Here is a 26,805-nt window from a genome sequence, read left to right as displayed (position 1 = left end):
ACACACACATTGTAAAGCAGTTTATTCCCACTCTGCAACACCCTCCGCCGTTGGTTTTGTTAGATTTGACAAGTGATAAAAATGCAATTTAAACTCTGGTGGCACCAAACGACGGCTGTGAGACACCTGAACACATGAGCCATTTTCACTCTCAACAACTACAAGAAATGTCTCCAAAATAGAGAGGTTGGTGGATGTGGGGGGAAGGACGTTGCCAGCCTGGCGCTAGCAGGTGCATGCTGGGAAATCTTAGCTGAACAAAATGAAGCGAGTCCGGATTGACGCTCTTATGTTTCTTTGTGTTGCATGTCTGACATACTTACCAGACTCCCCCTGCCAGAGAAGGGCCCGACAATCACATGGCCTGAACAGCTGAGTGATTTAAAATAAATAAAAAAGTCTTAGTTCTGATGTAACTGGCCACTAGACTGAATAAAACCCGACAAATCAGAGGAGAGAGTGAGCTGGAAGTGTGATCACTCCCACGTTAATCCCTAGGTCGGCTGTCAACAGGTGACACCGCATTAAGACAGGAGCCGGGCTGATCATCAGGCTGATCCTTCTAGTATCTGTCGGCAGGAGCGGGGTCGCAGCCTCTCACAGACTGACCGGACATAGGAACATATTTCCCAGCCACCGCCGCAATGGTGCCGAATGCAAAACCCGGATAACCTGTACATCTTCAGCCCCACGGGCCCTCGGGCGGGTCTGGCACTGTCCATCATCATAAACGTCCGGCTGAATCACAGGCGAATAAAACGACGCTCGAGACACTTAGAAATGTCAATTCGATGCAATTATGCAACTATAAAAACGGCATCTTGGATTGAATGTTGAATTTAAAATGACCGATATCCGTTTGCCGATGAAAGTCGTCCTATGGAGCTGACCGCTGTCCCAAGGTCAGCGATGAACCTTCGTGCTCGGATCATGAAGTAACTCGATTGGAGCATCGAGGATGTCAGCAGGGGCCGTTGTTGGGAAATTTGGCGGCAGATTGTTTTCCCAGTGACAAACTCGGCTCTGATTTATTTGTCAGAAATGTCTGAGGATGTCATTTTAATTTCGGTGTCTGCTGCAAATTCCCAAATGACCATTTTGAATCAGCCTGATGTCATTATGTCTAGCCAGAGCCTTTGTGAACACCAAGTGCATAACGTGATGGCAGCATTGATGATCCTAAACTGTGTAGAAAAAACGTTTCATCTGATTCTTAAATGACAAAAAGGGGAAATGCGAAGGCAACACTGTGTAAAGAAGGGTCGGAGCAGCGAATGGAAGTTGGGAGTCTCTTGCAAGGATCCATGAAGTGTCATTGGACGGTGACGATGGCTGAGGATGATGAAGATGGCGATGATGCTGAAGACGCGCACGGTGGCTGTAACGGCGAGAGTCACGGCGACGGTGATGACTACGCTGCTGCTGCTGGAGGTGAGCAGGTGAGTGATGATGAGGAAAGAAGGCGGTGAAAGAGGAAGAAGATGAGAGTGAGAAACAGGAATTAGGTGATGAAAGAGAGTAAACCAGGGATTAGAGGAGGAAGAAGAGGATGGCGCTGGCGGTGATGATGAGCCCTCGGCCCCTGCGCCCCCCTGGGGGCACCCTCGCCGCCGCTCCTCCCATCAACAGCGTTGCCTCGGTGACTGCCAGTTTACGTGATGACGTCGGATGTATATGAGCGCAGGCGGCGGGATCTCTCTCCCTTTTACCGCCATCGGAGCGGAGTCTCTTTCTTCACCGGGACCGCTTCACTGCGTAGCGCCGCCTAACCTGTCCAGCCTCCGGCCAGAGAGAGAAGGTAAGGGACAGGACTTGGAAATGGCTTCGGCGCCAACGCCCCGAACTCGCGCGTCGTTTCGGAAGTTAAATTTAATATCTGCTGCTCTAACAATCCAACGGCAGAGGAAGGCGGCTCTGCTCTGCTCTGCTAATGCTACCAGTCAAGTCAGACAGCAGCGGCGGCGGCGGCAGCAGCAGCCATTGAGACTGGCTCCACCATGATGTGTGTTAACGTTACACGCGATTAAAAAAATAATAAAACATCGATCATCATATATGCCCGCTCCCCCTGGATTCTTCTGACAGTTATTGCATTGATAGAAACAACGAGTCGTCGGGTAATTCCCGTAATTGTCTGCGTTTTTCGACATTTGTTGACACGTGTCTTGTATCTTGTATTTTTGGACTTGACCTTATTTTTTGGAGGATGATACCCAGGGTGGGGGACCGGGGATGGGGCTCTGGACTTTAGGATACAGCACACTGCGGCTGGTCTAACCGGGTAGCCGGCGATATTACATAACGAAAGCTGGCGAAACCGTGGTGCCGGAGCGTTGGCGACACTTCCTAGCTGGTCCGTATTTTGTAGCTAGAGCCCCGTGTCTGTCGAAGCTGTGCCTCCCACTTGCACAGCCCAAGTAGTGCGCATCAAGCTAGCAGCACGCAAGCTAGCTCAACTAGCGGGACACACCGAGGCAGTGCGTTGACGAGACCGGGCAGGCCGGCTAGAGTTAGCCTGTTTACTAGCCAGGGGCCGGCTTGTCTGTGGGGGAAGCGAGTGGCCATTTGGGGTTTGACGTCGGACGGTCAACGTTTCAACAGGTTCGCCGGCTTGCTTGGGCCAAAAGAAGTTTAAAATGTGGCTTTCAGAGTGAGCAGGCAGGCAGGCGGGCAGGCGGGCACCCACCCAGGGCTTTTTGTTAGTCATTGGTGGTTTGCTAGACTTGAGCATGCAACACGTGGTCGCTGGGCAGGATTAGAGGAAAAGGCTTGTGCCAGAAAGGAAAAAGTGTGTGTGTGTGTGTGTGTGTGTGTGTGTGGTCATTCTGCCGGACAACTGTTACATATGTGGGTAACGGTGTTCGCACAGGGACGAGAAAACGTTGATGGTCGTATTAATGGTGGGGTTTTTTTTTTTTTTTTTTTTTTTTTTTGGCCTTTTTGACAGAGGTGAGTTGATTCAAAGGTAAACATTCACAGCAGTAACGAGCCAATCTAAACATGACCTGATGTTGCCAGATATTGTCAGAGATGTCTCATATTGTGAGTCATCACTTTGGACAAATCGGATGTTGGGAGATTGTGGTTCTGATTTACTTTCATGAAAAAAATAAAAAATAAAACAACGTATTGCACAGAGATACTTAAACATGTTCAGGTATTTTAGGAACTTAAGCAACAACACATGACAAATGCCCTCAGAGCTCCTCACAGGCATCTGCTACATGCACTGGTAATGGCGGACCCTGGTCTCCCCATGGAGCACTTTCTCCACGTTGTGTTGTCTACCTGTAACTATTTCTGTCCATTTAAAAAGCAAGTATTGACCCCCAACTTGAAAAACCCCTGTCAACACATTTTGCGCAACAACAGTATATTTGCAGAATTTGTGATGCTTCTGCTGCTGCTGCTGCTGCTGCTGCAAAGAGCTTTCTACAGTACTTTCCCATCAATAATTTGGCATTTTTAGAGAATACAAGATGGCTGGGGTGGTGGGTGTCATCTTACCATAGATATTGTAGTGTGATATGGGGCACATGGGCTGGTGTTCTGTCATGCTTGTGCATTTATTCACTTGGGCCATTGTTGACTAAAAAGTGGAAGCTTTAAAATGTATCACCATATAAAAAAAGTGACAGAATGAAGCTCTCAGTCGAGAAATGGGACATAATGAAAGCCACAAATCAAGGTAAACACACAGTCAGCTCTCTGTATCAGTTATCCCCTTATGAAGGAGGAAACAATTTGATCTGTCATGTGAATTTATTCTGAGCTCAGTGAACTGTCACATTAGCTCTGTAGTTGAATAATCTTGCTGTGTTAGCTGAATGTAGGCCGGCTAATATATATGTATGTATATGTAGAGAGAGAAGGGGATGGTGATGACATGATGGCTTTGCTGAAAGGATATTCTTCCTGCTCATTCTTTAAGATTCTAATGACCTAAAGGTCTTTTTGGTTTTGGTTTAAATTGGTAGTCCCCTATAAAAAAAGAAACAAAACAGTTTCATCTCTGGGTGATTTGATTTTTTTTTTTTTTTTTTTTTTTTTCCCCTCCTAAGTTTGTTCTAAGTTCTGGGCTTTGGGAATTTGCTGTTGCCATCTAATAAGGGACTGATTTACCTCTGGGATGACAGGTGAATGCAATTAAAGACTTGACAGGATGGAAAACCAGCAGGAAGGTGGCAGTCAGGCCAGGATTAGGAACCTTTGCCTTAGTCTCAGCCATACTGAAATGTCATTCAGATTGTCCTTAAACTAGTTTGGACAGATCTCACTTTCAGGTGGTGCAGGGATTATGGTTATGAGTTTCCCACCAGGAGGTGCAATTTGAACATTTTATCTGACCAGAGAGGGGGATTCTGGATTAGGGCTGGGGGATGTGGTCTAAACTATAATACCTCTGCCAAGGAGGTTATGTGTTCACCCATATCTGTTTGTCGGTTTGTCAGCAGGGTTACGCAAAAACTACTGAACTCATTTGCACCAAATGCGATGGAGGGATGGGGCATGGGTCAGGGAAGAACCCATTAGATGTTGGTGCGGATCCAGGGATTTTTTTTATTTTTTTTTTAATCCCTTTCCATAATGTTGTGTGAGAGGGCATTTTTCAACATTTTTGTCAATTTATCAGGAAACAATGTCTAATCTTGATGTAAAAAATCAGAGATTTATGGTGTTGATCTATGAGTTTGTACAATTTGGTGCAGATCCAGATAATAATCCAGATCTAGTGAAATCAAATGCTGAATCTGCATTACACACAGTTTTACTTACTATGTTTTATGACAAATAAATAATTTATGTTGTCACACTCTTTCCTTTTTCCTTTTATTTTTCTATCATAAGAGCTAGATAGATGTGTGTAGGATTGTTTGTCCTTGGCGGAGGTATGTGCTCTACTGAGTGCCATTCTAGTATTCATAATTGATTAATCTGTCGATTATTTTCTCCATTAAATAATTAATTGTTTTGCTTCTAAAATGTCAGATAACGGTGTGAATGTTGATCATCATTTCAAAGATGCAGAGGAGATGGGTTCAGATTGTTGTTTGGTTCAACCAACAGTCCAAAACAACAAATTTGTGCGTAGACATGTAGTGAATTGATCCGCTACAGCCTTCAACCACACCTTCAATTCTGTCTCTCGCAGCATATTTAAAAAGGCAACAGAGGATTGAGGGAGCAACAACTGAAGGAGGCGTGGCTACATAGCATGTGATGGTGGGGGGGGGGGCGTCAGGGGACATAGTAGGGACCAAATGACCGACCATGGCTTAGTTTAGCACGGACAGTGACACAAAGCAAGTCGTCGGAGCTAACCAGCCACGATAAGCTCCTGTCACTCTCTTCTGGAAAAGCCAGGGAGTTTGGTGGAGCTTTGACAGTTACTAGAAGCACATTTATGGTCCTTTTTGAGAGAGTTGCTGTGGGGGTGCCTGTGTTGTAGCTGAGCTAGTTGCTCTACTACAAGAAGTTCTCCTGTGTGTGTGTGTGTGTGTGTGTGTGTGTGTGTGTGTGTGTGTGTGTGTGTGTGTGTGTCAGTACATAGCCGTACCTATGCCGTTTATTGCGCCCTCAAATCCAAGCAGGCAGATACAAGCTAATTTTAAGTAGAAAAGCTTTTTTTTTTTTTTAACTTACTAACAATAGATCTTTTTGTGGAAATAAATTGCATCTATTTACATTATATGTCATAAAATGTTGTTATGTGTATAGTGCAAAGAAATAGAGTAATTCCTCTTTTAGACATCAAGTGGGCACTAGTGGGACAAATGCTCAATTGCCGCAGAGTGTTGCTATGCTGGGCTGTGATTATCGTCTTTCCTGTACTCATTCCACGGTTTAATTTTTGGCTTGGGTCATCGCACTATTGATGGGCCAGTGTGGAGGGAGTGATGGAGATATATATATATAATTAGATATCTCACACTACATAGCACATTTTCTGTAAATTCATGGAATAAATGACCACATGGAAAGAGTGTTAAATGCGACACAAAGAAATAAACGATACAGCATAATATGAAATGATAGTCGCTTTCGTATCGTCATACGATGTATATTGTCATATCGCACAGGCCTAATGCGTACCTGTTGTCAATGCAAGTCTCTCCTGTCTGCCTCTCTGAAAAGAACGCAGTGGTAATCCATCCCTCTCAAGGGAAGAAGGCTCTGGGAGTGGATGAGGGGTGAGTGAGTCACAGCCAGGGTTGATCCTGTCTGGACCAAGACGGGGACTTCTTTTATAAGCATGTGGCCCGACTTATCCAAATCCAGGGTGTTTGTTCTTTGTCCTCTGAAAGCAGGAAATAGTTTGTTCCAAAAATGAAGTCACCACAACTCAACTCTTCTGGCAGATTTACAGTTAGGTCCATAAGTATTTCAAAAGTGACACAATTGTGAAGTGTAGACTCTCAGCTTTGATTCAAGCTGTTTAAGAAAAATATCACATGAACAATTTAAGAATTAGCTATTTTTATACATAGTTTCTCATTTTCCAGAGGCTCAAAAGTAATCGGACAGTTGTCTAGACAATGTCATATCCAGGTTTGGCCTGTTCCCTCATTATTTCATGACAAATTAATCAGATAAAAGGGTGTAGTTGATTTCACATGTTCAAATTGCATATGGTAGCTGCTCATGGGAATGTGTCGATGCACATGAAGGAGGCCGTCATTGGGCTGAAAAAACAAAACAAACCTATCAGACAGAGCAGAAACTTCAGGAGTGGCCAAACCAACAATGTGGTTCATTCTTAAAAAGAAGGAATGAACTGGAAGACCATGAAAGACATGACTAAAGACTAAAGTGGACAATCATAGAATCCTTTCCTTGGTGAAGAAAAACCCTTAACAACATCTAGAAAGGTCAAGATCACTCTGGAGGAGGAAGGTGTATCACTGTCAAGGTCTACAACCAGGAGACGCCTTCATGAATGTAAAGACAGAGGGTTTACGACAAGGTGCAAACCACCGGTAACACCCAAGAACAGAAAGGTCAGATTAGACTTTGCCAGAAAACATCTAAAAAAAAAAAACACTGCCCATGTCTGGGATCAGATTCTTAGGACAGATGAAACCAAGATGAACTCGTACCAGAATGATGGGAAGAGAAGAGTGTGGAGAAGGAAAGGAACGGCTCATGATCCAAAGCAGCCACATCATCTGTCAAACATGGTGGAGGTAGTGTTATGGCATGGACATGTATGGCTGCCAATGGAACTGGGTCACCGCTGTTTATTGATCATGTGACTGCTGATAGAAGCAGCAGGATGAATTCTGAAGTGTATAGTTCTAAACTATCTGCTCAGATACAGCTAATTACTTACTACTTTTGAGCCTGTGAAAAAGGGGGACTATGTATGAAAATGGATAAAATTCCTAAATGGTCAATGTGATATTTTTGTTAAACCCCTTGAAATAAAGCTGAAAGTCTAAACTTCAATCCCATCTTGATGGCCTTTCTGAACCATTATTTTCTCCTGTAGCACATTTGTTGAATTTCCAACATGGGGGAGAAAATGTTTTGTAATACCCTTAATATAAATCCTGAAATACTGGGAGGCACACTTTATTTGAGGTGAAGTGTACATAAAAAATGTTTCTGTGTGGCTGATAAGACGATATTTTAACAACCCCATTTGTTTAAAAAATCTCTAAGTCTCTTGTACATCTGATAGATGAGGTTTTAAAGAGAAGTTCTCTGCTCTTTCATCGGATGCAGCTGTGAAGTGTTATGTTGCTGCATAGGCTTCCTTTTCATATGCATTTCCTCCTGTATGGGGGTAGTGCGCACACAGCAGTATTTTGCGGGAGTAGGATTACTTGTAATGCTCATTTTCATTTTTATTTCCATCAAAATGGTTGGGGTGGAAGGATCTTAAAGCCATTATGTAAAATCTAGGTTATGTAACATTAAAATCATGTAAAGTATCTGTTCTGTGGTGATTTTCCTGGTGCAGAAGGGGTTGGATTGCCACATATCCAGAGTATGATATATAACAGAAATCTTCATGGGAATCAGTTGGCCACTACAGCCTACTACAATCAGCTGATGCCGTGGCTTTTGCTCTCTGAAGGTCGGTGTGACCAAAATGCATTTAAACAGTGTCAGACTTTATTCTACACCTGAACCCAACCGGTGCTGGATGTGCACACCAGCATCTTGTCTTATAAGTAGTTGATGATCCACTCGGGTTGTGGAGAAGTGTGAATGCCATTAGGTGGAACTTTTAATGAGGGAAAGGGTTATTAGTGTTTATCCATTAAGTTAAATTAACTAAACTCCGGTTAAGTTGCAGTGGCACAAGGTGGCACTAGTGCGATTATAAAGTACAATTAAAACTTTTTTTAAACTTTATAAAAATGTAGCTGCTTTAACTGTCATTTATGGTGTATTGCTAACTTTAACATCACCCCTGTAGTGCTTAAAGCCGCTTAAAATTAGCACCAGGAGTTATTTGTAAATGCTGTTTGACCCAGATCTGGTGACTGTCAAATGTTACTGAACAATTCACCAGCTTGTGTCCCCCAGTATTTTGAAGCTAATTATTTTCTCTTCTCTTTTTAGCATCAGTTGACACTCAGCAAAAATGGCAGACATCGACAAGTAAGTACATCTACTGTAAACACTTAGCCTCTCCGCCACCTGTCTCCTCTTCCTCTTTTGGTCCTACATCTGTGGTCGCTGACGTAGCCTCCAGGGGGCTTTTACAAAAGGGATACGCCTGCTGTGACATCACCGATGTGGGTGTGGTCAGATCTACCACATGAGTAAAGCCACAGAGGGCGGCGCAGCAGGCTGTCTCTCAATAGGCCCTGATGTAAGCAGTTGTTGACTAAAACTGAGTTGGTTTGTGATGTGCTGCCCATGCTCAGGCTGCATCGTCGGTTTGGTACACTAAACACACACAGAAGACATCTCAACACTGAGTGATGGACCTTAACATCAGTCCACCTGGAGTGTCTCTCTCTCACTCACTCATGCACACTTCTCTACTGTTTGCCATTGATTTTCATTGTGAGCTGCAGATGGGAGCAGAGTTCAGTATTGAGCTCTTTTGCAATGCATCTTAAAGTAAGGTGTCATGTTTCAGTGCTTAGGAAAGCATCATGGGTGGAAAAAAAAAAAAGAGACTAGTTTTAATTACTGCTGGAGTTTTTTAGAGCTACACTTTCTCCGCTGGTTGAAACAGCAGAGAATTTTGTCCTCCCCCTCCCTCAGTTAACATTTAATACATCCTTTCAGCGAGATACTGAAGTAGGGCTGCAGCTATCGCTTAACCTCATAAGACCGTGCTCTTCTGATCATTCATGCTTCGTGCTCATTCTGGAAAACTTCAGGTGTGAATATGTGAATTTTTCTTGGATACTTTAAGACCGAACACATTGCCCAGTTTAATTTTTCAGTTTCACTAATCAATCATGTTATGGAATTAAAAAGGAGTTCAATATTTGGTTGCCCACTTAAGTGGCTGGTAGCCTCAGCCTACACATGCCAGAAGTGGTTTGGTGGCCAGTGTTAATTAACAGTGTTAATTCATTAACACTCTGAAGTGTCTGCGCTTTGGCTGACCTTCCCTTCTGCCTTCCTCCCCCCTCTGTGTCTCCCCGAGCAGCAAAGACCAGGCTGAGATGGACCCGGCAGATATGGAGGATGTGGAGGAAGTGGAAGAGGAGGAGACCGGCGAAGATGAAAACAGCAAAGGTGAGCCTCTGCGAAAAATGTAACATGGTATAGCTGTCAGCAATCTGAGTATAGTTATCGGAAGTCTGTTTTAAAATGCAAGTTAAAGTGTTAATGTGAAGTCTGCAAAGTGGAATACATGGTTTAGCTGAAGAAATGTTTTTAAATCTTGACTTACAGAATGAATGTTGAATCTTGCAGGTGTGTAAAAATGTATTCCGGTATTAAAATACCAGTTTGAACTCCGTGTGCCTCTGCCCGTTTTTTTAAACTGGGCAGAGCTATTTGCATGACATGATTGTGAATTGCATTTAAGAGCTGGGAGGCGCTAATCCATTTTATTTTAGGATCCGGATTCTGTTTATGCATCCTTTGATACTCAATAAGTGATTCAGACGGCTTCTCATATATTGGCCTACTCCCGGCTCATTGTGGATAGATATAGATGGCTGTTTGGCCTTTTCTATTTATAGCAGGATTGAAAGGTATTTAAAAATCCAGACTTGCAAGAATGCTCATTCTGGCTGCCTACCACTGATCTGTCATTGCGAACACACTCTCAGGAAAAGCCGTACATTAGGTCTGGGAGCTGAGGGAGATAAGAAATGCGTGAGTAATACACAGTTACAGCCTGCCAACGTTAACATGCAGTGCAAACTCCCGTTAAGAAAACTCACATCTCTCACATTCAAGCATCAAGGCTGCTGTGAGACACCAGTAACAAACTCAGAGGAGCCGCAAATCGCAGCTCTGTAGATTTTAAAAAATGAACTGATTGTTCCCAACAGAAGGTGAAAACATGTCTGATGCCACCTCCAGTGTAAATTATCCAGGAACTCCCATCCTCCAGTTAACTCACTGTATTCGCTGTGTTGCTTTTCGCTTTTGAAAATAGCGATGCATACATGCTGTCCTTACAAATGCATGGCTCAGTGGTTGGAACTTGGCAACATCACTGGGAAGTTTACTTGTGTCAAGCCCTTAACCTAGCAAGTGTTTGTACCATGCTGTGTACCTTGCACATGTATTAACGGTGAACATGCTAATAGGTTTTTCCTTGAGCGTCTGTGGTAATTTGATCCCATTGCTATCGTTTATCTTAATGTATTGATGGAGGGGGAAAAAACCACAACAATAAAACTCTTCACTCACGGTCTGTTGTGTTAAACGTGGTCACCTTGTCACAGGAATGTCAAAGTTTCAAGGCTATTTTAGCTCACAAGGCACAACTGCAGTTGGCTTGTCAGGAGCAGTGCATGAGGAGCATACTCCAGTTCTGTAAACTGAAATCTACTCTGACTGACTGAATTCAAGTTATTTATAGCTTCTTGTGAAGAAGCAAATGACAAACATTTTTATAGCTACATTTCAGACCTACAGAGTGCAAGTGTTTGATAGTTGAATGATAGATTTTAGGTGGAGGATCAGTGCTAGAGCCATTTATATTCCAAAATGTGTTTAGGTGAAGGTCAGGAAGTATTTGGTGGTCAACAGACAGTTTGGTGGAAGAAGGGGTCAAGGACAAAGGGGGTATATCGTAGGTGTACCTGTCTCCTGTGGTGGCTGCTCACCCTCATTGATTTTTCCACCAACAGCGGGATTTGGTATCAAAGCGTCCAGCCAGGATCTTGTGTTGTGATTTTTAGACAAGCATGGATGTATTTATTTGACTGGATGCAGAGTCTTGGACAGCTGATCTGTTCTAGCTGGTAACACATTACAAGCAAAATGCCCAAGAAGTGCCAACAGAGAAAAGTGACTTCCAATCTCTTTAATCTTCTCACCTACCAGCAGCAGTCTGACTGAGCTCTGATAGGCACAAGCAATGTGTGGGACATTTGGATTGTACCATCTGTCACCTGTCTGGTTTTGTAAAAGCAGAGCACCCTTTTTTGCTGACTGCCAGCTCTTGTATGTGCAGCACTGGCAATATGCGCATTGATGGCCAGATTTTATTCAGTCTGTTTCTTATTTACTTGCAATGTATAACATACAAAGTATGCAGGAAGCAAATGTGTTCAAATAAAGGTAAAGAAACATCAGGTAATGGAGAGATGACGGAACGCTTTGAACAAGAAACTGCTCTCGTACGCTGCAGCACCTTGCTCACATACACATAAACGCACAATGCTGAGATGTGCATAATACCTCAGGACGGCTCAGGTATTGCAGGGAGGATTGAGTCACATTACTGAGTAGAACAAGTAAACTTGGTGGTGTTGTGCAGCTGGTGTTTCCCATCCCAAAGATGTACTCATAAAAATGTGAGCAAAAGAACCCTTTCATACTCCTGAATTGATTTGTCTGCCTTCATATTGCACCTTCGACTGCATACGTGTCTGTGTCTGTCCTCAGCTCGTCAGCTGACTGTGCAGATGATGCAGAATCCCCAGATCCTGGCCGCGCTGCAGGAGAGGCTGGATGGTCTGAACGGCTCGCCGTCAGGGTACATGGAGAGGTGAGGGACCAACACGTTTATTCCGCTTGGCCCTTCTACAGTTGTCGTAGGGCAGAATCAGCTGCAGCATAGTTCACAGATGTTAGTGCTTTTATTCGCCGTCGACTACCTAACTGCATCTGATAGTAAACTTTTTTTGGCAAAAGGCTATTAAGAACTTTTTTGTGGTCAAAACAGTACAGTATTTCAGTTTCCCATCATAACATTCCAATAAATGTAATTTTTGTGTATTATTGGATGCAGTGTGAAACATGCCCAGCTTCACCGACATCACTTTGGACAGTGCAGCTTAACGGGCAGCCAGTCGGCAGCCTGTTTGATACACAGCCATTATTTAGCTTGAAATTCACAGCCACAGTTGAAGGATAGAAGATATAGGGTGGTAGAGGCAACCTGAGAGTACAGGAAAAGACAAAGTCACTGGAGTCAAATCTATCTGCCAATTTCTGGCTGCATTTGCACTTGTCCATCCGCCGCCAAATGCAAAAACAAAAGGGAAATGGCTAATACTACTTTTCTACTGGCGTTCACATGACCTTGAGCACCAAAGCCTTTAAACTGAATACGTACCCATATGATGTCTTTAAAAAGCCCCCATGGGGCTCTACAGGCTGTGGAGTACATTGTCCAGGGACCAGGCTATCAGTGAATGAAGGCCAATATTCTCTGTTTGACTGCAAACAATACTTTTTACCTATTGTTGCTGCCCTAAATATTTTCTTTAGTGGATGGATACTTAGTCAGTCAGTGTCAAAATCCCTCAAATTGTGAATACTTCATACATAAAAAAAATCCTAGGGTTTAAAATTTATCCTGCTACTGGATGAGCTGAAGGCAGCAGCTGGAAGGATAAAAAAAAAAAAAAGCCCCTAAGAGCAGAGGTACGGTCAGAGATGAGATGCTGTGTGAATGTAGTCGTGTGTCTTGGCTACAGGGTTTTGCTGCCCACTGTTCCTCAGCAAAAACCATCAGCAAGCAGCTCTTAGATCAACTCGTCAAATATTTGGCAGTGACCAACAAACTCACCGGTTTCCCCATCTAAGCTCTAGGGACCAAACACGCATTCCCTTGCCAGGGTAGTGCAGGTGGTTCAATCTACCATACTGCAGAGAAAGCGAACTCCGCAGCCTGACTAAAGCTCTCTGACCACTGGGAAAACGTGACAAAGTTAGGACATGAATCAAGACACTGTGCAAAGTGCTCCACTTTATTGTTGCACTATAAAACTTCATTTCATATGGTAATATTAATTTGTTAAATCATTTTCAGTTTATTTTAAAGTTGGTATCCAGCCCACCAGAAAACACTGATGGCATATTCATTAACTACAATCTCTTATTCATTCAACCTTTTTACATGTACAAGGTGGACAAATGAGTCCTTTTCATTTTGCATGGGTGCAATAAGGACATTTGCAATTATAAACACAATCGAGAGAGAATTCAACTACAATAACAGAATAAAGGATGAAAAACATTTAAAACCAGTAATTATTAAATTCAGAGGTATGGGTTATAATAAGAGAAACTGCCATCGATCCTAAAGTTGAGTTGGCCCTGATCCCCTAAACAAGCTGATCTCGTTTAGGCTGAAATGATTCGTTGAGTGACTGTTAAATAATATTGACAACGGATTTAATCATTTCAATCATTTTTCAAGCAACTATACCGGTCTCTGGTTTCAGCTCTTCAAATGTGAGGATTTGCTTTCTCTGCCAGCAGTCAGTATAAATTGAATATCTTTGGGGTTTAGACTTTTGGTCAGACGAAACAAGCGATCTGACAATTTTTTGACTTAAATGATTAGTCCTAAAAAATCTGATGATCGATAATTAATAAATCAATAGTATTAGCCCTACTTGTAAGCAGTTTGTGAAGCAGACGCTGTAAGATGTGTGCAAGTATTATCTAATCAACAGAAGACCAACTTTCATTCTGGTACCGTTCAGGGCTGACACATAAAACACCTAGTTTCTCAAGTGAAGGTGGCGAATCACTATACTCCCCGGTTGTTCATTGCGTTGAGTTCCTCAGCATGACATTTAAAGGAGTTTAGGAAATGTCCTTTCTAAAGATTTTAAATGTTGTAATGTTGAGGAGCCCACTACATTATCCAGAGCAGGGATCAGGCCATGAGTCCCCCAAGTATGAACTAATAAATGTGTACAAAGAAGACAGTTTCTTCACTGTGCTGCTGGGTGAAGCAAATCTAAATAAAACCTGTTCTTGGCATAGTTTCTGTATGTTTTAAAGGAGCGTACTTGGAAGGCCACCCTGACTTATGGAGATCATCTTGGGAGGCTGCTCCTCTGCAGTGTGTTGCTCTGCTCTAAGCTCTCAGCAGATTAACTTCAGAGGCAGGGTCCTCTCTGGTACCATTTGCTCCCCATTTAGCACATTTTGTCCCGTGTTTTTAAATTTAGAAGCCTGAAAGCAAAGGAAAAAACCATTACTACATCTACTCTGTCTCTACATTTCAGATTGCATACAGGGCTGCACAACCCCAACAGAAAAAAGTCTAGCTGTTTTCACTTGATATTGTGTGTACTGCTCTACAGTTTATAGATTACTTTTGCATGAGTGAGCAGAAGTGCAGCGATTGTAGCCATTTGTGGCGACGTGAAGAGTGGAAAAACTTCACAGTATGCCAGGGTTATTCCAGGATGCGCTCTCATCTTCTCTGTTCATGTCTGTCATCCCACAGTTTACCAAAGGTTGTAAAGAGACGTGTAAACGCTCTGAAGAACCTGCAGGTCAAATGTGCCCACATTGAGGCCAAGTTCTATGAAGAAGTACATGAACTGGAGAGAAAGTATGCAGCCCTTTACCAGCCCCTCTTTGACAAAGTACGTCAATTAACACATTCTTTGTCCTGACTTTGAGTATTTACCCTGTATTTCTGCAGCTGTGCTATTTTTATGCACATCTGTGTTTGATGCAAAGTCTTTTTCTGTGTGCACTTTTTTTTTTTTTTTCCTGAACAGTCCAGACCGTAAGTATTTGGACAATTACATGTTTCTTGCTCTACAGCTTGTGTGTTTCAGCACATTCAATTTGAAATAAAATAATGGAGACTACATTAAAGTGCCAGGTGTCACCTTTTAATTTTAGTCGGTTTACATCAACAAAGAAAGAACTGTGTGGGAAATACAGCCCTTTTAAACACATGTTCGAAACGTAATTGGTCAGGTACACATGAAGTCAAGCAGACTCATTTAATATTTAGTGGAAAATCCTTTTGCAGTCAATGACTGCATGAAGTCTTGGACCCATAGTTGTTTTGTGAACTGTAGCCTGGACTTTCTGTTTTTGAGATTTACCAGGGATGAGCTCGGATAAACGGACGATCCAGTCTGCTACTGTAAAGCACAACTTCATGTGGCTTGTAACTATAAAAGTCTAAATGCTCCTGTAGTAGCTTTGCTTTTGATTGTTGTTTACAGTTGAATTTAGGGCTGTAACTCTGGATTATTATTATTTTTAATTTTTAAAACCAATTAATTAATTGTTCTGTCCATAAATGCCCAGAAATTTTGAGAAATACTTATCATAATGTACCAGACCCTAAGGGGGGACGTCTCGGGTATTGTGTCCACTGACAAGTCTTAGTCATAGCGGATTAAGAGAAGCAGCAAAGATTGATATGCTAGAAACGTTTAAGATGGCACAAGAGATTGTTTCACCTTTTTGCTTAAAAATGAGTTAAATAGTTATCGAATTTGTTGCAGATAAATATTGTCTATTAACTATGCCTTAATGAAGTAATCATTTCAGCACAACTTGAATTGAGTGTTTCCATGGCCTTAAAATGCAAGACTTCTCTTTAAATCTTCTCAGGGGTCTCAGTGAAATGAGGGACTCCTGAGACTCCCAAGAGTATTTGTCAGACTGATGTGAGAGATTCCATGATCGTTTACAGTCGAGCCAGCGTTGAACAGGCTGATATCAAAGACTGAAATGAGCAAATTTAAATATTATCACATTGTTCTAACTAGGAAACAGGGAAATGGAGATATATATTGGCTTAAGTTGTTAGAAAACCTTGTAAAGATAAAACGTTTAGATCCAGTGCATTAGCGTCTTAACCCTGAGGCCCATTAAGTAACCAAAAATCAACAAATTAAGTAAATGCCTTGTCACCGGTCTGAAAATGAAAGACTCTAAGGTAGAGCTGACACTTGCTGTAGTTCCACTGGCTAAAGATGCAGTTTTTACACTTCATGACTCAGCAGAATTGACAATGCTGTTGTTCAGTATGGCACACCAGACGTTCAGATCATGGCAAGACACGTGTGACTTTCTCATCAAGTGAGGCTGACCCTGCTCTCAAACGTGATCGTGATCAGTTTTGTTGTGAGGAGCCATTTTATAGACGATCCACCCAGGCCCCTACTGCAGCTTTTCAGGTGTATTTGTTTTCATGTAAACAAACCAAGGATGGCCAGTGTTGTCATTTCTCCTTTTTCATAAGAATCACATCATATGATTGAACACACAAATAATGGAGAGCCACAGGTACAAACTTTAACTTTATCCTGTGCTGTTTGCAGAGAAGTGACATAGTGAAAGCAGCTTATGAGCCCACAGATGAGGAATGTGAATGGAAGGCAGATGAGGAGGAAGAGCTGACAGTAAGTAAGCAGGTACAGGTGACGTATACACCTGCATGCTTCCTGTCTGACTGAACACTTAGCTTTCTGCTTTTGTCCCTTTTTAATTCATGCATGTACTTTTTTTTTTTAATATGCTATAATAGAATAAGTTTCACTTCCCAAAATGGGAACACTGCATGCAGCTAATAATAAATGGCAGAGGAGTCAAATTTAAAATCACAGCGCCAGTAGAGCTGATTAAATCAGTGTAGTGATCAATTGCAACAATAATTGCAGGCTAGTTCTCTTGTTTTTGTTTTGTGCTGTGTGCTGTCTTTGTGGGTGTAGGTGGTTAAAAAGCTTTCATTTATATAGTGTAATATGTGAAAAGAGAGGGGATGAGCAAGCCTTATTTTGAAGAGAAAATGTCTCCCTCAATCAGGATGAAATGAAGGAGAAGGCCAAGTTAGAGGAAGAGAAGAAGGACGAGGAGAAGGAAGACCCCAAAGGCATCCCTGAGTTCTGGTTAACAGTTTTCAAAAATGTGGACCTGCTCAGCGACATGCTGCAGGTAGGCTCGTCCAGACGGCTCCTGGAGAGGCAGAGAAAATGGGTCACAGACATAATGTACTTACATCATTGAAAAATCAGGGTTTGCTTCCACCTGCTGGCCAAGTTGTATTAGAGCAACGTGTATTATTTATATTAAAAAAAAGAAAAAGAAAAGAGTGGTATATTCCCAGCCATCAGTCAAACCGGAAACACATTGTGCCTCTTGGTATTCTGGATGATCTAATGCTGTGGCGCTGTCTCTCCCTCAGGAACATGACGAGCCCATCCTTAAACATTTACAAGATATTAAAGTAAAATTCTCAGATCCAGGACAGCCCATGGTGAGTCAGCTGGCACTCGTGGACACGGCTTAAACCAGTCTGTTAAGGTTCTTAATGAGGCGCATGTCACGATAACCTCTGTGGTTCTTCCCCAGAGCTTCACGTTAGAGTTCCACTTTGAGCCCAACGACTTCTTCACAAACACAGTGTTGGTCAAAACCTACAAGATGAGGTCAGAGCCCGACGAGAACGACCCCTTCTCTTTCGACGGCCCAGAGATCATGTGCTGCACGGGGTGAGTACGGCATCTAATTTCATGGGTCAGTTGTTCAGTCCTGTATGTCTTCAATTCAGTTAAACTCCTTTTGTGGTGCGGTATTGTGTAGAGTTTTTCTGGCGAGAGGAAACGTTAGCGGTTTTCTTTTTTACAGTTGTTTTTCAGTCGTTCCCACTTATTTGCTTTGCAGTGTTTCTTACTTTGACTCTAAATAAATTCAACCTTCAGGAGCATTGTTCAGTTGATGTCACACTGTCAGAGCCTATTGTTCTGTGTATAATGTCAGCCTCACTTTTTCTCATGGCCTGTTATTTAATAAAACCACCCCCACAGCGACCAACGTGACCTGTGCCAAACATTTCCTCTCACCATTCTCTCTCTCTCTCTCTCCTCCCCTTCCCTCCACCATTTCTGTGTGGATACGGATGACCTCACCGGTTGGATTCCCAAAATAAATCCAAGATGTCTTTTTAGATTTGACATTTAAAATGTTGGATACTGACCTTGCTTTCTCCCGCTGCCTCCTCCTCGTGTTTCACCACAGTTGCACGATTGACTGGACAAAGGGCAAGAACGTCACGTTGAAAACAATTAAGAAGAAACAGAAGCACAAGGGTCGCGGCACGGTCAGGACAGTCACCAAAACGGTCCCCAACGACTCCTTCTTCAACTTCTTCACCCCACCCGAGGGTAAGAGTGATGGGGCAGAAATACGAGAGTTTAGTTTAACATAGCTGGTTTGATACTGCATTTGATCAGTTAGCTCTTTGTGCCACCTTTACTGTAACAACTGTACACTTTGACCGACTCAATCTATTCTCTTGTTGTTTACAGTCCCAGAAAATGGAGAGTTGGTAAGTTACTGTACTTCTCTTCTTGTTTATTATTTCATAATTTTGTTAACTGGCGCTTTGGGGATGTTTGCACTGATTACATGAGACTGACGATTTACTGATAAACACTGACAGCTTCGCTGGATGTGATTACAGAAGTACCACCGAATTTGCAGAAGAACAGTACCAATACCAAAACCATACACGACATCATATGTAGTACTCGCACACTTTTAGATGCACTTTACGCACCTTAAAGACAATCCATTTCCAAACCAAGAGTTCTGAGATTAACCACTGGTTTTAGTTCATTTCAGTGCAACGTGAAAATCAACTTGTGGAGAATTAAACCTTGGTGAAGATTTGTTTTTTGTTGTGTGACGGGGCCTTTTCGTGCAGGGACGGTTGGGGAAAACTCTTCCTCCTTGATGTTTGGAAGTGCTTGTGTGAAAGTATAAAAAACTCATTCATCAATCAAAATATCAAAGCACGATTTAGTGTAGAAGAAAATCATCGCGCTACTATAGCTACTTACTCCACTCCCAACACACACTGACTACCAGTAGTTGCGTTGAACTGCTGAATCAGAGTGGACTTTAACGTTCGGCCCGTGATGCTTCATATTCAAATCTTATGTAGTGCAGATTCAAGGGAGAATACGGGGAATGCATGAGTAAAATGTCTCTTTTTTCAGGATGAGGACTCGGAGGCAGTTCTGGCTGCCGACTTTGAAATCGGCCACTTCATCCGTGAGCGCATCGTGCCTCGGGCCGTTCTCTACTTCACAGGGGAGGCCATAGAGGATGATGACGACGATGTGAGTATCAGCCTCTAATTTCAAGTTTGGCTGAACTTTCTTTAAACTGGACGAGTGCTGGACTGCACGCGGATTTTAGTAATCAAGATCATTGTCCGCTGTTCTCGTCCGAGATTCCTCGCCAGTTGGGTGTTCTTTACCGGAAACATGTGACTGTTAAATCTCTCCGGGGAACAAACATTAAGTGTGTATAAAGGTTTTTCTAGCTAATCCTCACATTTTTTATGTCTTACAGTACGACGAAGAGGGAGAGGAGGCGGATGATGAGGTAAGATTAATTCGGGGCAGTTAGCACAGTTAAATTGTGAAAATGACTGACCGCAATGTACAAGAGATGTGTGGTTTTCCTGTTGCGATAGACATGGCTAAGTGTTTGTGTTGAGGGAAGCCGGTAGACTGAAGTTACTGTGTGCTGTGTGTTCAGGAAGGTGAGGAGGAGGCTGATGAGGAGAACGACCCTGACTATGATCCCAAGGTGAGATCACCCCTCCCGACACACACACACACACACACACACACACACACCCTCCCTCTAAAGATCTCTGGTATCCTGAGAAAGACCTTACTCAGCTGTTCTCAACTTTGTTGGCTCAGGATGCTCTTCCCAGTCTTACTGGAGGCCGTGGAGAGCCGCAGTGATCTCTCAGAAATTTTTTTTTGTTGTTGCGTCGGTGAGAACACTTTTTGCGGTACGACATTCGGTGCCCTCTGGGTGTCCTGAGCTGCAGGTGGAGAACGGCTGCCCTAAATTGACGTGTCAGATTTCAACATACAGAATACATACTGTCAAATGCATCTCATTTTACACCAGCTTTTGGTTTGCTTCAGCTTTTATTTTGTTGTCGTGATCTTAATTTGGCTTCCAGACTAAGACAGAAAAAACACTTTCCCTTTGTTCACCGTTGTCTTAACGGGATCTCGAACTTGTATTTTCAGCATTCCTTTTTACCGGTCAGCTACGTCTGACTGTTGCATGTTCTTACTAAAACCTCAAACTTAACCTTGAGCGACACACAGATCCAGTATGCCTAACACAGAAGGATGAGGACACCGGTGCACATTAATACTTTGATATGAATGTTCTCGTCTCATTTAGATACATTCATTTGTGTAGGAAGCACTGGCACAATAAACATATTACAAATTTTTGTAGCTGGTTTGAACGAAAGCGCACACAATGAAGTGCAAACCTGCAGAGGCTTACTGAGACAAATAACAGGCCCTGTCCTCTGTAGCCTCTGTAGGCTCTGCTTCTTCACTGACTGCTTTCCTGATGCAGGTCAAGTAGCTGAAAAGCTGTGAATAAGCAGAGTGTACAGGACAAACGTATTGCAAGCTCCAGTAAGACAAATGAAAATCTCTTGGTACGTAATGCGTTAAAAGTGTGGCGCCACAGTGTGTTGCTACATTTTTTTTCAGTTTGTGTACATTTATATGTGAAATGTTCATCTTATCCACACACACTGGTTTGGGGCCTTTGTCAAGTGTTACTTGACTGAATTGGCCTGAGTTTAGTTTAGGGGCTTTTTAGCAGACTGGAGCAGCTCGTTAGTTCGACACTACGAGATATGAACCAGCATGACCTCTGCTACTTCTTTGCTAAACAAAAAAACGTCTTTGACATTCTGTATTCTGCTAGTTTTGCTTTTGTTTTTCTCCTATTCATTAATGTTTCTTCATCTCCGGTCACTTTGCATCTTTTGTCAGCTACTCTTTAAATTTTTCCTCACTAGGTTTAAGTGGTGACTGTAGAAAAATAACCCTATCCTGGTAGGTAAAGCTTGTGAATTGTCAGCTTACTACCATCACACCCCCACCCTTCAACCCCCACCTCCTTCAATTTATTTTCCTCCTGTTTTTCCATCGTCCATCCGTCTCTCTGCACCCCCCGCCCCACACATTAAGCACCCTCTCCTCCTATGCCGCCGTGCTGCACCCTCCTGATTTACTAACCCACTGGTTTGTTGTTGGTTTTTTTTGAAGTTTAACCCATAGTGAGCTCTGCATTTGCACCTGTATCATTTCTGTATGTTGAAGATAGTCCAGCCCTCCCTTTTTCTTTTTCTCTCCACCATGTTGAACCCGTCCTGTCCACAAATGCAGGCTAGTTTTTCAGTTTTTTGTCAGGATGAGGATTTGTCTGCCATAAATTCTGTGCTTTATTTGTGGATGTTTGTTTTAATACCCATTGAACCATCATTGGTCCATTTGTCAATGGTTTTATCCTCCTCTCTTGTGCACATTAGTTCTGTTCAGCTACCTTTTCTCTATAGATTAGCTTTTAATGCTGGGATAATGGCCTTGGAGGGCTGCATCGGTTTGAAATAAGGCCTAACCAATAGTTGGCATATTTCCACAATACAAGAAATGCCAACAAAGTTTTTTTTATATGCCCCTTAGGGGGCCGTCGTTTTCAGCAATAACAGCCTATTTTCTGTTGTTTTCATTAGAACCCTGGTTGCTTACAGCAGATGAAATTAAGAAAAAACAAGAAGTCTAGATAAGTCTTTCAACAGATGCTACACTCCAGTTTGCAGTAGAATTGCAGAGATATTACACCGAAATTTTTACCGAAATACAAAAGTAAAATGGAAAATGTTGTCACACAAATTTGGACTCACAACTTTCAACAGTTCGGTAAAAGCCAAATGTATTGCACAGTGGCGAAAACGACCTTGCATTGTACAGTCAGTGTGGCACCAGGCCATCAAGAGCAGCCTGAGCAGCTGCAGTCTGCCATCACCTCTAGAAGTGTCCAATGTCTCCCTGAAGGACACCCGACCTCAAATATGATGGCGTCTTAATTATCTGTCTGTGCAGTTTTATGTCCTGTATAGTGAAGTGTTTCCTTTGTGTTTGGCAGCTAATTAATTTAAGCTCAGTGGCCTGAGGTTTGAAGTGTTGACATTTATTATCCTGTAGCAGTAACAACAAAAATAAGCACCTTTTGGCAGACATTGGTTTCAAAGCCCTTTTCCAAATATGCAGTTATCTCCTCTTTCACGATATCCTCGTAAAAGGGGTCCACAAAATGAGCCGTTACACTCCCATTTATTTATCTCTTACCTCAAAATTAAGTTTTCTGCAAGCAAACTTGAAAAACTTTAATCATGCAGACAATGTGGTTCAGTAAGTTCTCAGCCACACGTATTGATCGGAAGTACCTAAATCTGGACTGCACTGTTGTCGATTAGCGCTCGACCAATGCATTGGCCCATCCCATGTTATCAGTGGACTTTTCACAGGTGGATCCGTACTGGTGTTATATGTCAGCCAATAAGTATAACCACCAACTCCCCGCCTCAGTTTGTCCACTAGAGAGCTGTCAAGTTCTGTTTTTCATCCGTAAATGTCCAGTTTCCATGTTGTTTATGTTGAAAACTCGTATTGGCTGATATGTCAGTCACGGTTTCTTTAAGCTGTCAAATATTGCTATCTGCCAAAAGCCCCAGCGGTGGTCGGGGTCTGTTGTCTGGATTTCTGATCTTACTGTTAGGAACACAAGGAACGCAAAGAGAAAAAAAAAACAAGAAAACAACTTTCTCAGGATCTGCTGTACAGATGTCTTTACTATATTTAAAAAAAAAAAAAAAAAAAAATTCAGGTTGAGCGCAGTGCCGCTTCATACCAGAGTCCCCATGACACCAGTGTGTGTACCCCCTTAGCCTGTATGCAGCGTTTCGACTGCCTGGTTGCAATAGGAGCGCCCCCCGGTGGCTCACGGGCCTCAGTGTTTATACTAACACGTTGTCCTGGGTTTGTTTGTTTGTTCTTTTTTCTTAAAAGACACCTCCGGTCCGGAGCGTCCTTGTTGCCTAATGGTTAAGGGGCATACCGCATAGCTGCCGACTTGCTGGCCGGCGGACCTTTGTTGCATGCCTTACCCCTCTCGCTGTATCTCTACTGCTGCTATCAATAAGGCGAAAATGCCCCCAAAAAAATCACCCGCACTCTAGTTGTTTGGGGGCCGTCTGCCTTAGTAGATGGCAACAATGGAGACGTGACCGAAAGTAAGGGATAGAGATGGAACAAAGGTCCCTGGAGGGGTGAGACCCGGGGACATTGCACTTCATGGTTGGCACCCTGCACACCTGCACCAAGTCTTTGTAGCCCAAAGGTGGTGCGGTTGTAGCACTTCTACCTGGTCACTTAATCCAAATGATCCACAACGCTTCTGTAGTCACAGCACAGATAAGCGTGTTCTCACGACAACCCATAGTTACCATGGTCTGTCCAGTGTGAATGTGTCAGTCATCTCGTTCATGTCCGTGTTGTTTTTTTGTTTGTTTGTTTTTAGCTGTGTGTTCAAAACAGTCTGGACGTGAAACTTTGCAGACTGTACTTAGATTTGTAGAAGCTTGTTGAATGTTTGAGGTCTTGAAGTGGCTTGGCTGTGTGTAGATCAGATTTTGGTACGACAGACTGTGTGTGTGTGTGTGTGTGTGTGTGTGTGTGTGTGTGTGTGTGTGTGTGTGCGTGTGTCTGTCCCCGTTTGGAGCGACGCTCGTCTTAACAACCCCCCCTCCCCGTCTCTGTGATTTCTTACAGAAGGATGCAGCCCCCCCAGCTGAGTGCAAGCAGCAGTGAAGCCTGGCCTGGCTGCCTTGAGGATCAACTGCACTGTAACGGCTTCTCAAATTAAAAAATTAAAAAAAGGAAAAAAAAGATTTAAAATAGTTACTTACCGCCTTATAATGTTTTGTATTTTTCTTGGTAGAGAATTTGAAGAAAAAAGGTTTCAAGATTTTTGTTACAAAAACTCATGGTAATATACTGGGAGCTGTGTGGCTCAATATACATAGTATTTTACTAGACCTGTTTTTCCTTCTCTTCCTCCTCCTCTGTAAAATAGATAGAATACAGGAAAAAAAAAAAACTCTCCCTCGAAAAGCATGAACTTGTTTCTTCACCGCTAAACTAGTTTGGGTTCTTGTGAAGTCTTTTGTTGTATTTGCTCTTAGACAACAGCTGTGGTTTAGACTGCATCACGGCGGCGTCAATTTATAAACAACCCACCCCCCCAGCCCCTTACCCCCCTTCCTCCTCTTTCTCCTACCAAAGTTCCAGGTTGGTAAGTTCTGGTTGTCCCAGGTGACTCTCTTTTTTTACTCTTAGCGGGGCCTTTAGCACTTGTCAAAGCACTGTAGCATTTCCAGCTCTAGAGATGGAGGACAGATGGGTGACCGGCAGCCGGGTGTCCATTCCAGTTTATCTAATCTTGCTGAGCGTGGGATCTGGAGTTGGTGTTTCTGGCCGCTTCCTGTGCCATTTGTGCTCGACCACCTTCCACTCTCGATACATTCCAGTAAGCGGACTGGCTGGCACCATCGGCGTACCTCTCTCAAAAGGAGTCCCCCTTTCTTTGACCGGATGGAGTCGTATCTAAATTGAGCAGAAGTGAAGTTTTGCTTTGACCTCTTTGTCACGTAAGAGGTCGCTCCCAGGGCTTAGTACAGCCTGGTCGAGTCTCTTGAACATTCCAGAGAATTTTTTTCAGACGAGGACAGGCGTCACGAGACCGCTTGGCAGGAGGGCCAGCTCGGGCCTCTTGGCCCCAGTAATCCGGTGCTTCGGGCTCCTCGTAGGCTCGCAGTGATGTGGCAGGGCGTTTCTCTAGCACTTTGTTACCAGTGTGTGGTGTACCAGTGGCGTCCTGTCATCGGTTATCTAAGTATTCCCAGTGGGCAGCACTTTGACGCCCCCCCCCCCTGCCTAAAGGGGCACGGGGACGGTGCTGTAATCCCGCTCCGGGGCGGGTTCGACTTGTGCTGTCAGGTAACGCAGTTCAGAACCATTCTTATCGGGGGAGGCATACTTGGCCAGTTAAGAGAGGAACGGGGTGGGGCAGACGTAGCACAGGGGATGACGAGGAAAGGCCAGACCAGGTTTTCAAGTGTCCAAGGACATGTCAGGTTCACCAAAACCCCCTTTTCTCTTCAGTTTGACATTTACCTCTCGTGTCGCCAATTTGTGACTGGTCAGGTGACTCTCGTGGACCTCAGCCTAGCCCCTGAGGTCTCCGTTCTTTTTTTTAATCACTGTGAAAGAGAGAGGGGAAGCGTGATAAGGCCACTCTGAGGCCAGTGACCCACGACCCTCCCCCACCCCAACCCTCCTTCCTTTGTTACCCAGAAGGCCGCAGAGAAGCACGACAGAGCAATATTTAAAGCCAGGAGGGGGACCAAGAAGACACTGTAGCCTGCCTCCTTCCCAGTCCATTCCTAATGCCTTCGTAGTTGTGAAAACGGCCGAGCGTCGGTTGTGTTGGGCAGCATGGGGTCCACGGTGGAGAGCCAGGGTACTTCTCGTTCTGCAGGGAGTATTCGAATCATGTTCATTGGAAAAAGGATGTGACAGGGTTCTGTAGGGTCCTTCTGAGCAGCTGTTGTCAAGGCAAAATGCTATGCTACAAAAATACTAATGTACTCAATAACTGTACGTGTATGTTCATGAATAAATTGGTTAAACATGTCTCACAGTTTGACTCGTTTTGTTCTTTGGTCAAGTTTGGTTTCTTGGTTTTTTTTTCCCCTCACTCTTACAAATATAATCGCGTCTGTTCTTCCATGATGTTTATAGAAATGAGCCTCTAAAGATGCCTCCTCGGAAGAGGCATCGTGCCAGCAGGGGGCGCCGTTGCCGTGAGATCGTGCAACTGACACACTTGACAGATGTTCCACGGGGAATGTGGTTGACAATGAAATTCATCACGGCCACATCAAATACCACTCAAACACTCGAGAGCCAGTAGGTGGGCTCGGTCCCAGTCTGATCGCGCACTCACACACACACACACACACACACACACACACATACTCTCAGGCGCAAACCAGGACGAGAACCGCGGGACAATAGAGAGTAACCTGACATCAGCATCGGTCCTCGAGGAAAGAGGGGAATGCTGCAGAGAAATACCAAGACGTGCGCAAGGTGTCAAAAGTCAAGGGAGTCCGGTGAAGGTCCCTCTTCGGTGAACTATGATTCATATGAGGACGAGGTCGTGTAAGAAGCGGCAGCATCACGTTGCTGGTCGGCGAGGCGCGGGTGGACTCGAAGCCACAACGGTGCATCGTGCTTGTCCTGTAGTAAGATGTCTGTAACCGTTCGAGTCGCAGCTACGACCGTCAGATTACCGTGACGGAAAATTACTGCGTCCGCCGGCAGTTTGTTCCCCGTGAAGTTGAAGCGAGAGCGAACCGCCCCGCTGCGCTGGAGGACCCCGACCCGTCCCCGCTCGGAGACGCGGTCTGCACGAGTCACTCGTTCGGGCTGCGGGGCTCATTTCGTGGACAGTACCTTTCCTTTTAAA

General features: G+C 43.6%; 1 protein-coding gene across 3 annotated transcripts; it reads left to right on the top strand.

The window, feature by feature from the left end:
- Positions 1-1,665: 1,665 nt before the first annotated feature.
- Positions 1,666-25,980, top strand: nap1l1 (nucleosome assembly protein 1-like 1). 3 transcript variants are annotated; one of them, XM_040145657.1, is made up of 16 exons: positions 1,666-1,798; positions 8,572-8,610; positions 9,620-9,708; positions 12,043-12,145; positions 14,849-14,990; positions 16,695-16,787; positions 17,179-17,307; positions 17,558-17,629; positions 17,725-17,864; positions 18,391-18,536; positions 18,681-18,700; positions 19,374-19,496; positions 19,732-19,764; positions 19,921-19,971; positions 21,230-21,266; positions 24,045-25,980. In XM_040145657.1, exons 2-15 carry the CDS (start codon positions 8,594-8,596, stop codon positions 21,233-21,235), a joined length of 1,164 nt encoding a protein of 387 aa, XP_040001591.1. In that variant the 5' UTR covers positions 1,666-1,798; positions 8,572-8,593; the 3' UTR covers positions 21,236-21,266; positions 24,045-25,980. The 3 variants fall into 3 exon arrangements, with proteins under 3 accessions (XP_040001591.1, XP_040001581.1, XP_040001572.1); XM_040145647.1 differs by lacking the exon at positions 21,230-21,266 and having other exon boundaries at positions 16,695-16,775; positions 24,045-24,142; XM_040145638.1 differs by lacking the exon at positions 21,230-21,266 and having other exon boundaries at positions 24,045-24,142.
- The last annotated feature ends 825 nt before the right edge of the window (positions 25,981-26,805 follow it).

The sequence above is a fragment of the Xiphias gladius genome, chromosome 2 (assembly GCF_016859285.1).
Source record: "Xiphias gladius isolate SHS-SW01 ecotype Sanya breed wild chromosome 2, ASM1685928v1, whole genome shotgun sequence".
In the NCBI taxonomy this organism is placed as follows: domain Eukaryota; kingdom Metazoa; phylum Chordata; class Actinopteri; order Istiophoriformes; family Xiphiidae; genus Xiphias; species Xiphias gladius.
Note: the sequence above shows the minus strand (reverse complement) of the source record. Positions and strands in the feature narration are given on the sequence as shown.